This window comes from Eptesicus fuscus, chromosome 7 (assembly GCF_027574615.1).
Source record: "Eptesicus fuscus isolate TK198812 chromosome 7, DD_ASM_mEF_20220401, whole genome shotgun sequence".
Lineage (NCBI taxonomy): Eukaryota > Metazoa > Chordata > Mammalia > Chiroptera > Vespertilionidae > Eptesicus > Eptesicus fuscus.
In genome coordinates this window covers 10321713-10335180 of record NC_072479.1, presented here as the reverse complement: position 1 = coordinate 10335180, position 13468 = coordinate 10321713, and the positions used below count along the sequence as shown (strand labels likewise).

At 45.4% G+C, this 13468-nt stretch overlaps 1 protein-coding gene across 1 annotated transcript in view; it reads right to left on the bottom strand.

The window, feature by feature from the left end:
• The window catches only part of FLT1 (fms related receptor tyrosine kinase 1), a 218462-nt gene extending 205846 nt beyond the window's left edge, over nt 1–12616 (bottom strand). Inside the window, exon 1 of the mRNA XM_054719726.1 lies at nt 12553–12616. Coding sequence (XP_054575701.1) covers nt 12553–12616 — 64 coding nt within the window. The remainder of the gene's footprint in view (nt 1–12552) is intronic.
• Nucleotides 12617–13468: the final 852 nt, after the last annotated feature.

The following is a 13468-nucleotide window of genomic DNA, read 5'->3' as shown; positions in this document are numbered from 1 at the left end:
ATTTGGATCATTTTCCATATCCATTCAGCTACCCTATGTCTTTTGATTGAAGCATTTAATAACATTTAAGGTTATTATTGATAGTTACTTATTTATTGTTATTTTAATTCTTAATGCCTATGTTTCTCTATTTCTTCTTCTCATTACAGTCCCTTTAGCATTACTTGAAGTGCTGGTTTGGTGGTAACAAATTCCTTTAGTCATTTTATGTCTGGGAAACTATTTATTTCACCATCCATTTTGAATGATAGCCTTGCTGGATATAATAATCTTGGTTTCAGATCCTTTATTTTCATTGCCTTAAATACTTCATGCCATGCCCCTCTGGCCTGTAGAGTTTCTGATGAAAAATCAGCTGACAGCCTTATGGGAGCTCCTTTGTAGGTAACAAATTTGCTTTTCTCTTGCTGCCTTTAAGATTCCTCTTTGACTTTAATTTTTGGCATTTTAATTATGATGTATTTGGGCATGGGCCTGTTTGGTTCTTCTTGCTTGGGACTCTCTGAGCCTTCTGAACTTAAGTGACTTTTCCTTCACCAGGTTAGGGAAGTTTTCTGCTATTATTTCTTCAAAGACATTCTCTATCCCTTGCTCACTTTCTTCCCACTCTGGCATTTCTATAGTGTGAATATTGTTACATTTCATGTTGTCCCACAGATCCCTGAAGCTGTCCTCCTGTTTTTTAATTGTTTATTCTTTTTGGTTCTCTGATTGAGTGATTTTTTTCTACCCTGTCTTCTAATTCACTGATCCAATTCTCGGCTTCCCCTAATCTGCTGTATATTCCTTCCACTGTGCTCTTTATTAGTGCTATATCATTCTTCATAGTTACTATATCTTTTCTCATGTGATCATCTTTGCCATTATTATTCTGAACTCTATGTCTGATAAATTTATCTCTACTTCATTTAGTCCTTCTGGAGAATTCTCTTGTTCTTTCATTTGGGGCTTATTTTTTTCTTCCCATTTTGGCTGCCTGTTTGGGTTTATGACTATATATTAGGTAGATCTGCTAAGCCTCCCAATCTCTAATGCAGGGCAGTGTCAGATGCTGTTTCTGACTGGCCCTGAGTACCCTGTTTGGAGCTAGGAACAATCCACTGTTTATGGCTCCCTCTGCTGGGGCTGAGTGCTTTTGGAAAGGACCAAGATGTGCGTCAAGGCCTGCTTTTCCTAGCCTTGGGCCCCAAATTAGATCAGGAAAAGACTCAAAGCCTCCAGAGATCCAGCTCTGCCTGCAGTCTGATTGTATTTAGTCTTGATTAGCCTCAGGCTATCAACCACAGGGTGAGGCAAGAGGTTTTCCAACATGGTGGGGCAATTGCTTCTGCCTGCAGACGTATTGTTAGTCTCAGTCTCTTAATGGGCTTCAAAAACTCAACAGGGTGGGGTTAGAGGTTTTCCAAATACCACTTGGATAGCAAAGATCTCCCGGAATGACTTAGCATAGGAAACCAGTGTGGCTGCCCTCTGATCTCCAACCCCAGAGCTCCCAATCCTTACTTCTGTTTATACAGCTCCAGTCCATTCTGCCCTCCCTCTGCTGGAGCCCAAGGTGAGTGGCTGTGCAAGCAATTTTGTGCATTGGCCCTTTAAGAGGGTGCCTGCATTTCCAGCTCTCTCCCTGGCAGATAGCAACCATGTTGCTTTCCACAGTCAGATGTTTTGTGGGCACCTTTCTCAATTATGGTGTTCTGGGCTAGGGAGCCCAGCTTGGGGTTTAGAACCCAGAGTTCTCAGTGGGGACCCCCACAGCTGAGATATCCCTCTGGAACTTTAGTTGCTGTCTGTGGGCACCCAGCCAGCCCTTTTGCACCTGAGTATATTTTACCAGTCTGTATGTGGTCACTTTCCATCCTTGGTTATCAGGGTTCTCTCAAGCTAGTCTTCAGTTGATTATTCAGGACAGTTTTTCTGTATTTTAGTTGTAATTCCAATTTGGTCCTGGGAGCATGTCAGTGTAGCATCCACTTACTCTGCTGCCATTTTGGAATCCCTTCTGCTTTAGTTTAAAGCCACTTATAGGGGAGCAGTTTGGTATCTCTTATAAAATCATGTCTTAATGCCTTTGGAGATCCTTTTTTGACTTATGTTTATGGGTTGGCACTTGAATATCCCTGATTTAAAAAAAAAAAAAACTGGCATGGTTAAAATTCTGTCATGGTGTCAGCACACACTGAAGTGGAATATCCCAAGGCCACTTTAAGCTGGAGTAGCAGAGGCTTCTCACATTCCTTGGAGATGGCAAAACTCCAAGGATAGAATGGTTTGGAAAGAAGAGAAATACCAGCACACTCTTATCCATGCTCATTTCCTTCTCTTCTTTTCACTTAGGCTGGAAGGCGGGGTGAGAGCAGGAAGGTTTGGAGTCTGACCCAATGAGACTGAAATAATTCCAGCCTTGCTTACCACTTCTGTGATTAGGAAAAGTATTTAATGGACCTCAGTTTTTTTATACTAAAGAGTACTGTGCTACCTCTTGGGATTGAGTAAGATAAAAAATGTAAATCAAAGTGCCTAACAATCCATAGGGATCAGTTTCCTCCTTCCCCCTCACCCAAAGCCTCCAGCCTCCCCACAGCCTCCAGAAGAAGAAGCTCAACTGGATGCCCTATGAAATAAGCCCCAAGGAACTACAGAGCTGTCTGCACAAAGAATCTGAACATTAGCTGTCCTCCCTGCTGGTGTCATGGTATTCATAAGAAGTTAGCAGCCCCAACCTGACATGAACCTTAATCAAAAGACCTCTGAATAGGAAGTGTTTCAATGAACGAGTTGTGTCATTCACCGGTTCTGTGGAGAAGGGCCAAGGCATTATTCACAGTTATTTTCTCAGCCAAACTCCAACCTAATATCTAGACTGAAAGAAAACACTAAGTACTAAATAATGGTGTGGTGTGATAGATTGAAAAACATGGCCACAATATTGTACAACTCCTCCCACCAAAAGAAGAGCCCATTTCCCCAACCCTTAACTCCAGGTTATGACCAGTCACATGGCAGAAGGGGTGGGGTAGAAGTTCCAAAGCCCAGGCCTCAAAAGGCCATGCTGTTTCCACCATTGCCCTCTTGGACTGCCCTGCCTCCACACAGGGAAGCCAGGACAAGGCTTCTGAATGTCAAAAGACTACATGCAGAGGAAGGCCCAGTGACAGCCACCATCAAGGTCCCAGTTGAAATTCCAGATGACTACAGCTGCGTCAGTGACTCAGGTGAGAATGGAACGAAAACCACCCAGCTGAACCTAGCCTAGATTTCTAACCCACAGACTCATGAGAAAGAATGAATTATTTTTTGGCTATTGAGTTTGGGGGCAGCTTGTTGAGTAGCAATAGATGACAGATAGCAAATGCTACCATAACTCAGCCCTGCAAAATCAGTGACTCTGTGGTGCATAATGCATACGCCCTTTCTGTACTTGAAAATGAAAGTGTTCATGTGGGGCTCACACAATATGAGGCCTTCAATGCCCTGGAATTACCCCAGGTGCTCTCAGGGAAGGAGAAGCAGCTTGAAAACTCAGTATTTCACAGAAAAGGCCCATCACCATGGTTCTGCAGATTGGGAGCCAACTCTGTCTCCAATCGGGTAGTGACTTTTCTCACCAATTAGGACAGACCTCTAGCACATCACAAAGGCCAGCAGAACTAGACTGCTCCAACAGGTAGAAGTTAGCCACCCAAGTGGGGCAACACTGGTCTCACGAGAGGCTCCATTAGAGAGGCAAAGCATTAAGAGACTTCAAAGAGCACTGTGCTGTGAAGGGAGGCAGGGCTGTACCAAGGCACATGGGTACCTGGGACAGGTCAATATATGGCACCTTTCAAAAGGACTCTGTAGACATTTTCCAATATTTTTAAAGAGGGAAGACTGAATGCTGTGTGGTGTAAGGCAGAGAAGGAGGACTATTGTCTAGACGAGCAATTCAGTTCTGGATCCTAACTCACATACCGCACTCGGCAATATAGACCCACTTTCCACAGAAGGCAATTCTACCACATCTTCTGACAGCATGCCCCAGATCTTTCTCCTCATATTCCTTCTGCACATTACTAACACATACTCTTCCTGGCAGGAATTCTTATAAATACCGTTTCCTCCACCTTGTTATAGGTCGAGTGATGATTCAGTGCCTTTTATAGATTGGCACAGGGCAGGTGCCTCCCAGGTGGCCAGGCCTCTTAAACCAGCCCTATGCCTGGGGCTCTCAAAATGTGGTCTCTGGATCAGGTGCATCAGCATCACTTGGAAAGTTGTTAGAAATGCTAATTATTGGCCCCATTCCAGATCCACTGGATCAGAAACTCTGGGGTGGGACCCAACACTCTAGTGTAGCAAAGTTCTCCAGGTAATTCAGATGCCTAGTAAAATAGGAGTTTCTTTCTAAAAATATATATATTTTATTGATTTCAGAGAGGAAGAGAGAGGGATAGAAACATCCATGATGAGAGAGAATTATTGATTGGCTGCCTCCTGCATACCCCACACTGGGGATTGAGCTCGCAACCTGGGGATGTGCCCTGACCAGGAATTGAACTGAGACCTCCAGGATCATAAGTTGATGCTCAACCACTGAGCCCCGCCGGCTGGGCGAAATAGGAGTTTCTTAATCTCAGTAACCCACTGGAATCACCTGGGAACTTTAAAATTACTGATGTCTGGGTCCCACTTGACTAATTGTGATTAAATTGGTCAGGAATGCATCAGGGCAAGAAGAGCTGTTTATAAAAACTCTGCAGATGATTCTAATGTGGGGACAAGGCTGGAGACCATGACCCTAGAGCAGTGGTCGGCAAACTGCGGCTCGCGAACCACATGCGGCTCTTTGGCCCCTTGAATGTGGCTCTTCCACAAAATATCTGTGCGATTAAAACGTACAGTGCGATTGAAACTTCGTGGCCCATGCGCAGAAGTCGGTTTTTGGCTCTCAAAATAAATTTCAATCGTTGTACTGTTGATATTTGGCTCTGTTGACTAATGAGTTTGCTGACAACTGCCCTAGAGAGAAGCAAAGGGTTTCATAGAATTTAATGGGCAGAGGAGTTCCTTATCAGGGTTTTGTTAAAAGTGGCCTTGAGTTTAAGTGGTTTCATATTTTTATATAATGAAAGCCAAACTTTTCATTTATACAAGGTTCACTTCAGGCCTCTTTTAACAAAAGAATCTGATCATTGTTATACCTTGGCTTGCATAGACCACATGATGGGTGGCTTGAAAGGAAATCTATTCACCCTCTACCCGTTAAATAGAAGAATTGAAGACTAGGCTGAGAAAAAAATGCCTGTAAGCATTGTGATAGTCTGTGAAAAGACAAAAGCATTTGCCAAGACTTGGCAATAGTGAGATGAGGAAGAATGCAAGGGAAAAACACATTAAATTTCAAGCCAGTAAGAAGCATAAAAATGTTGTTATCATTATAGCATGACATCACGAGACAGTGATGCCTCCTTGACAACAGAGACTCTGGAGTACACACTTTGGCTGGTTTTTACCACCAAGTAAATTTGTATTAGAAGCAAATATCTTGTAAAACTTTCATTTATGGTTAAAACCTATCTAATTCCATTTTTACTATTTTCTACAAGTCCATATTTTCTAAAAGCATGATCTTGCACCTAGGATCTGGTTAACCATGGTATCTTCAAGACCACACCTCTGTTTACTTTGATTACAGGTCCAAGCTAAGTCTCAGATTTTGTAGAAAGAGTCTTAAAGTAAGACACAGGTGCCCTAGCAGAAGACAGAGCACAAGAACAATGTGGGAGTCAGAAGAGGCTCCTGGCTAACCTAGGTCTAGTCCCTTGGTCACACAGGTCAAAGCTCAGCAAGGATATTGGTGAAAAGGATTTAGACCCTGACATCAGAGTTAAGAGTCCCTTACTGAAATTAGTGCTTCTCAATTAAAAACAAAATTACTAAATTTATTGTGGTGACATCTATACTAATAAAAGGGTAATATGCTAATTAGGGCAGACATCTTCTGGAAGTCCATCTGGACGTCTATCTGGGCAAAGCCACAGCAGCTGCGAGGCCCAGGGCTCAGGCAGCTGTGGGCTCAGGCAGCTGTGAGCCCCAGTGGCTGTGAAGCCTCACAGCCACCGTGGCTGGCAGTGGCATCAGCAGCAGGGTGATGGGGGCAGTGCCTTCCCCTGATCAGCCCAGTCACCTCCCAAAGAGGGAGGCCAGAATGCAGCTTAGGCATCAGTAGGACATTCTCTGAGGGCTCCCTGACTGTGAGAGGGGACAGGCCTGGCTGAGGGACCCCCCCCCCCACAGTGCACAAATTTTCGTGCACTGGGCCTCTAGTTTGTTAATAAAATTACATGGGTTTCAAGTATACAATTCTATAATACATCATGTGTATATTGCATTGTGTGTTCCCCACTACAAGTCAAATCTTCTGTCACCATATATTTGACTCCTTCTACCCTTATCTACCCACCCCAACCCTCTTCTGCTCTGAAAACCACATACTATTGTCTGTCTATGAGTTTTTGTTTGTTTGTTTTTCTTATTTGTTCATTTGTTGCTTTCAGTTTTATATATTACACATAAGGGAAATCATATTGTTCTTAACTTACTGCACTGATTTATTTTGTTTAGCATGACATTCTCAAGATCCATCTACGTTGTTGCAAATGGCAATATTTCATTTTTTTCTTAAGGCTGGGTAGTATTCCACTGTATATATGGACCACATACATCTTCTTTATCCAATCATCTATCAAAGGACACTAAGGTTGTTCCCATGTCTTGGCCAAGTGCATCTCAATTTTTAATGTACAAACAAACATCTGGGGACTTTATTAAAATAAAGGCTCTAATTCAATTAAGTTCGCAGCAGATGCTGGACCATGGACCACACCTTGAGAGTTTTTTGGGGTATGTAGTGGACATGTGCAAAGCGTGGGCCTGGGAATGGGAATGGGGGAAGGGAGGCACCAACTTGAGCCCCAACTATGGGATTCAGATTTTTCAGATCCATGGCTCACACCTACCTAGTGGGATGATCCTGCCAGGAGTCTGTTTGCATGAATGGTTGAGAAGAAACTATCCTAAAGAAAGAAAATCAGGAAGACTAGCCTGGTCTAGTGGCTTGAAATCAAAAGCTGCTATTGAAGCAGAGCATTGATGCTGAGTGTGGCCAGGTCTCTGTCTTCAGATTTGTCTTATAGCACCCAAGGACTCAGGGTGGAGTCTATGAGAGGAATAGTAAGTCAAAGCATAAAATATGAGAGCACTGTTATCTCTAAAAATTGGGTAAGACATTGCAGAGTAAAGCTGAGTGTTTACACCTCACCAGTAGAGGCTAAGACAGAACTTCTGCACAGACTGAAGCTAGGCTTTTAGGGGATCAGAGGCCCCAGTGAAGCATCATAACAAAACAGAAGGGATTACAGGGATAAGTATCTCAGAGAGTTGAAGTTCATAGCTGATTTCCTACATCTTAGTCACTCACTACAAAGGATAAACACCATCTATTATGAACAATCTCTGTAAAGAATCTACTGTAACTGAGGCCAAACGGACAGGCAGGAGCACATTCATATACTGGAATAAATTCATATCTGGCCCTGAGAGATTTCTTTGAAATGATAATGTGGCTACATCACTCATTCATTCCAAGAAAGCCTCCATGCCAGGTGTCACACTAGGTGCCTGGGATCTAAGGGCAGCTAAGACATGGCCTCTTCTTCTCAAAGGGTAAGGGCACAGCCACATAAACAGAATACGAACAATGCCAGGCAAGGAGTGGAAGAGGGGCACATAGCGGAGCCACATATAGGAGGGTACATATAGGAATAGGAGAAACCATTCTGTCTGGGGCTATGAGAAGACACTCACAGGTTTCTGAGCTGGACTTTGAAGGCAGAGGAGGAGGAAATGCGCAGGAAGAAAAAGTGTCTAGCAGACAAACAGCAAAAACATGGGGCAATGAATGTGCAAGGCTCATCTAAAAAGGTGAGTAATTCCTTTGCCTGGGGTAGAGTTTGTATAGCACTGCTCACAAGGAATATCAATTTTCTCTCCGAATCTCTCACTGTACTACCAAGCAGCCATAATTCTGATATTCTTCATTCAAACCCCAAAGGGCTTCAAGAAAATAGATGAAAATTCCATATTAAAAAATGATGCCAGAGTTTAAAAAGAAATGTTAGTGTTTTACTAATGTCAATCAACAAATATTTGAAGAAATGCTATCTGTAGTATGAACATTGGGTTCTGTTCTGCATCTGCCACTAGCCAGCTGTTGACTTTGAAAAAAAATCACTAAACTACTCTATGTGTATTTTCTCATCTCTGAAGTGAATAGATTCCATCTAGGAGGTTCTTTCTCACTTTCCCAATGTATGTGTGTTCAATGAAACAAAGATCAAATCTCTCAAAAACTTCAAGGAGAGGAGCAATCATCAAAAATGGCTTCACCAAGACTGATGGGAAATCCCCAGGAATTCTTGACATCCCCCCATATCCGCCCCAGCAGCAATGCAGGAAATTTAGTCCACTATCTCCAGCAGACGCAATGGAACCATTTCCTTAATGAAACCCCCCTGTGGTCCCAGATGCTAAGCCAGAGGCTTTCCTTTCAAGCTCTCCCTCAATTACTCCATTCCTCCCATTTCCTTCCTCTTCCTCAATCTGGTATAAAATCCAGTAATTTAATCAGCAGCATGCACTTTCCAAGCACCCAAGTATGTGAGTAATCACTGGTAATCCTGAAAAGCATGTGGGAGGAGATCTTGTCATTCCAAACCAGCTCATCAGTATGCTAAGGCCAATGAAACGGAATGGATTCTTCTGTTCCAGTAAATTGGTTAAACCCAATGCAACCAATACTTCTAATGCTTTGAATCACTCATAATAATATTTTTTTTACTTAAAAATAATAAGGCCAGGTGTTATTTCAAATGTCCTTCCTCCCCTATCCACAATGACAAATACTCTGAAAAATTACATGTACTTGATATCCAACAAACTCCTGACCCAACTGAACCAAAAATCTGACTAACACCAGCAAGCTTTGCATTTCACACTCAAATGCCAAGAGAGCTTCCCTCACTGGCTCTCCATTCTTATGCCCATTCACATACATATCTCAACATAAAATTCTACAGAAGCTACTGCTCTGTTATTTGTTCTTGCTTTGCAGAACTCCCCAAGGCAGATTCAATACCAGCCATAACTTTGCAATAGGTTGGATAACCATCCTCAAGGACATGCCATTTTTTGGTCAATATAAAACCATTTTTTTTTTGCAACATACCATTTTTAACTTCAATATCCTATGCTTTCAAAGTAGATTTAGAATGTCTCAAGTTTTTGGTAAGGAGAACAAAGTGAATATTTGGTTTGTTCTAAAAACTAATATAAAATAGAGATTTAGTACCTTCATTGAAATCTAAATTTCTTTTAGAATAAAGTGAGCATTAATAATAATATAATAATAATAAAAAGAAACACATATGGGTTTAAAATGACTGGCATCCTTAGAAGAGCTAATGTAACTAGAGTTATACATTCTGCTATTAAAAAAAGAAAGCCTGAGATAATTCTTACTACTGGATTGTGCATACTCTAATAGCTTAGCTCCTGCAACCCATTAAAGACCAAGTTAATTGATGGGTCAGGTGCATTCTACTAAGGAAAAAGAAAATACAGTGTGATTATTGATAGCAGGGGAAACCTGTTCATCCTTCCAGCTTCAGCTCTAGTGTCACAGGGTTTACTATTCATTCCCTATGCAAATGTAGGTAAGGAGAGGAGAAAAAGAGACACTGTGTTCGGCCTACTTCTTGGCATCGTTCATTGAATTGTAGAGTTGGGAAAGGGTCTTAGAAATAATAATCTATTCTAACTTCTGAATTTTATATATGAAAATAAAAAAGCCTGTTTCACTTAGGTTTCACTAGAAAAGAAATGGATAGCCTTTTATAGAATTTTCAACTGGGAAAGAAAAACTTCAAGTAATAATAAATAAATAAGGTAAAAATATTGAGGACTTAGAGTAGGTGACTACCTACAGTTCATCTGCAACATGATCCATCAGTTGGAAAACTAGTGGATTGCCAAGTGCTATAAATAATTAAAGTTTTCAATATGCAATTCAGGAAAACACAGCCCAAAAGGTGTGGCTGCATAAACCTTGGGGAAAACAACTAAAGTTGTTATGTAAAATTAGTTTTATTATGAGATTTATTACATTCAATTTGAGAATGGGTGTTATTTTCAGGTACATTTTGATTTAACTTTATATTATTAATGTAGACTGCCCCCACAAAATGCACAAGCATTTCCAGTTAGTTACAGCAAATTGTAAATGCTAGTTGCTCAAAAATTCAAGAAACATGGGGCCAGAAAAAAAAAGGTCTATGGCTTTAATCAAGGGCATGGTGACTTAAAAGTAAGATAAGAAGACTTTGTGTGGAGTAAAGGAGGACTGGTATCCCTTTAAGAGGAAGACACTGCAATACAGAGTACTTGAAAGTATCTGAATTATTGGCTTTTTTAAAATTTATTTCCCAGGATATTTGGAAGAAGGTAAATACACTTTTCGGGATGGGGGATGCATTATCTTTTTGTATTACTGAGCATCTGGTTATTTTATCCTTCAAGGCACACCTGCACATCATTCACACACAGTAATAATCCCTGATAAGTACACAAAGGATATATAACAATTGAAGGTGAGCAGACCCAGCTCATGATGGGTGCAAGAGGACTCCTGATAAATCCACTGGGCAGAAACTTGTACCCCTTCTGGATCCTCTCCCCAGACTGCACCCCTCGGTTCAGTTAGAAAGTCCTGATTTGGTCTAGAAGCATTTGGTCTAGAAGCGACTGTTTCTCTGTTAATCGGCCAGGGAAGTCTGTGTTCTGGGAAGGTAGGCTTCGCAATTACAAACCCCGATAGCTCCTGAAACTGGCAGGTAAAGGGGTTCTCACCTTGCCAGTATTTTGTCTTTCCTTCTTCCTATAACACGAGTTCCAAGATTCCTGCCTCCTTCTAAGTAAAATAATATCTAAGAGAAATCACAAGAGGATCTTCTTAGGTTTCTGACAACCTCCCACCGATCTAAATGGTCCCTAATCACGAAGAGAACTATACCTCACTAGTCGACCACAGTTTGAAACGAAAATAAAGATATATCTGTGCAAAGCAATGAAATACATGTTCTTTCCTCCATTTTTTGGACTTACAGTAATTACCTAGATTTACCTTTACATAATAAACAGACTTCAGCAAGTTATTTAGGTGCTCTAAGCAATTGTTTTTTTAAAAAGTGACTTTTCAAAACGAAAAATGCATTTTTGAATTAGAACAGCAATATTTCATTTCAATAGTTATTTTAGCAACTTTTTCCAACTGACAGACATTAGGACTGTGCGTGCCCCTCGGCTTGGAACTATAGCTTGTTATTTAGAAACTGACCGTCTAATTCGTCTTCCTACTGAGAAAATATTTAACTGTTACAGCCTTTCGGGTTTAACATGCTTTTTTTTTTTTTTTAAATATGCCCAACTGTACTGACTTTCCTTCCCTGAATCATTGCAGTAACTTATTTTATGCTACTGTCTTTTGTCCCGTGGGACTGAACCCGCCGGGCAGAGACGGATCCATTCCGTAAATCCCCTCGGGTTTGACGCCTCCTTGGGGCGGCCCCCACTCTAACCGCGGGGTGACCTTCTAGCCCCAACTATTCAGCCTCCAGTTTCTCTTAACACCCGGCAAAGGGGTGGATAGCACCAACTGTTCAAACCGCGTCTTTTAGTCCAAACCATCCGCCCTTTCTTCTTTGGGAATTTAAAGGCTAGGCTTGCAATTCCGAAACTTAACGGTACTTGGGTTCTGGACTGCCCTCGCCAGCGACCTGGGCTGGACCGGTGGAAGGCGCCCCCGCGCCCCCCCCCCACCCCCACCACCACCACCGTGGCTGCGCGCAGCGCGCTCCAGTCCCGCGGTCCCGGAACGACAAGTGTGGGCGCTTGTGGAACATTCCGAGGACAGTCCTAAGTGGGCCCTAAGTGTGTTGAAGGGTACCAGCTCTTGCCATCTCCGGGATCTGTTTGCTCCCGGCAAGCACACAACCCCCTCCTAGAGGGCTCTCCTCCATCCCTTTCGAGGCCAGTGCCAACATCGCCACCGTGGGCTTCAGCCCAGCCCCCGGGCGGCCTCGCGGGCGCTGGTGGAGCCGCGGCGCCCCACTCCGGAGGGCCCCTCGGACCGGCTGCCTGGGAACAGGTCTGAGCGTCACGCAGGTCCAGGCGCGCGGCGCTCCCCGAGCCCGGAGCCAGGCAGAGAGGAGGGTCAGCGTCTCCAGCCGCCGAGGGGCAGCCTCACTGCCATCCAGGGCGGCGATGCCCGCTGGCCCCTCCAGCTGCTCTCCGAGGCGCGCGCCTGGACCCCGCGGAGGAGAAAGGCGCCCCGACCCCCGGCGTGTAGAGTGAGACTCGCGGTCCAGGTTCCCGCGGAGGCGCGCCTCCCCGCGTGTACTCCGCCCCCGGGGTGTGCCCCCTGCGCCCCATCGCGGCCTCGGCCGCGCCTCGGCTAACCTGTGAGCAGCAGACCGCCGAGCAGCGCGCACAGCAGGACCCCGGTGTCCCAGCAGAAGACCATGGTGAGCGCGACGTGGCCTGCCCGCCCGGTGCCCGCGCTCCCGGCGGGCGACTGACCCGGCCGCCGAGCTTGTCTTCCCGCTGTCCGCCGCCGCCGGCCCCGCACTCAGGTCCCGCGCCCCGAGCGCCCCTCTCCGCGGCTCCAGGCGGGGAGACGGCCACCGGTCGGGTAATCCTCGCAGCCCAGCGTCCTTGGCTGCTGCGCTCCAGTCCCGGAGCCCGCTCCGAGCCCGGCCGCCTTGGAAGAGCCTCGAGAAGTGTCCGCCCGGCGCGCTCCGATCCTCTAGCGGACCTCGATGCCGAGGAGCCGAGGGCGAGGGCCATTTATAACCTTTCCCCAGCCCACTTCCTACCCCGGCACCTCCTTCCAGTGACGTCAAGGGGTCCCCCACCCGTCACCCTCCTCCCCACCTACCCTCTTCCTCCGGGACCTCGTTCCCTTCGGCTGCGGACGGGGGCGGGGGCGCCGGGGGCGGGGGCGGGGGCGGGGGCCGAGCGCGGGCGGCCCGGATCCCGAGTGCGGCCGGGCAGGTTCTGGGTCCCGTTCCCGGCCCTCTAACCCGCGTGCCCTCCTCCTTCCTCAGAGCTCAGGAAATCTCGGCAGGCTCCCTCCGCCCGGCTTACTCAGCCCTGGGGACCGCCCGAGGCCGGTGAGGGCACACAACTGGAGCTGCACCGCCCACCCCCGGCGCACCAAGTCCGACCCGCGGAAAGCTGGCCGCGGTGTCCGTGGCCCCGAGGAGCGACGCCCGGTGCGGCTCCCGCTCCTTCCTGGCTCTTCCCACCTAGTCCAGCCGCCGTCCCCTCTCCCTCCGCCCCGCGTGCCCCGTCCCTGTGAGCACCCGGCCTGTCC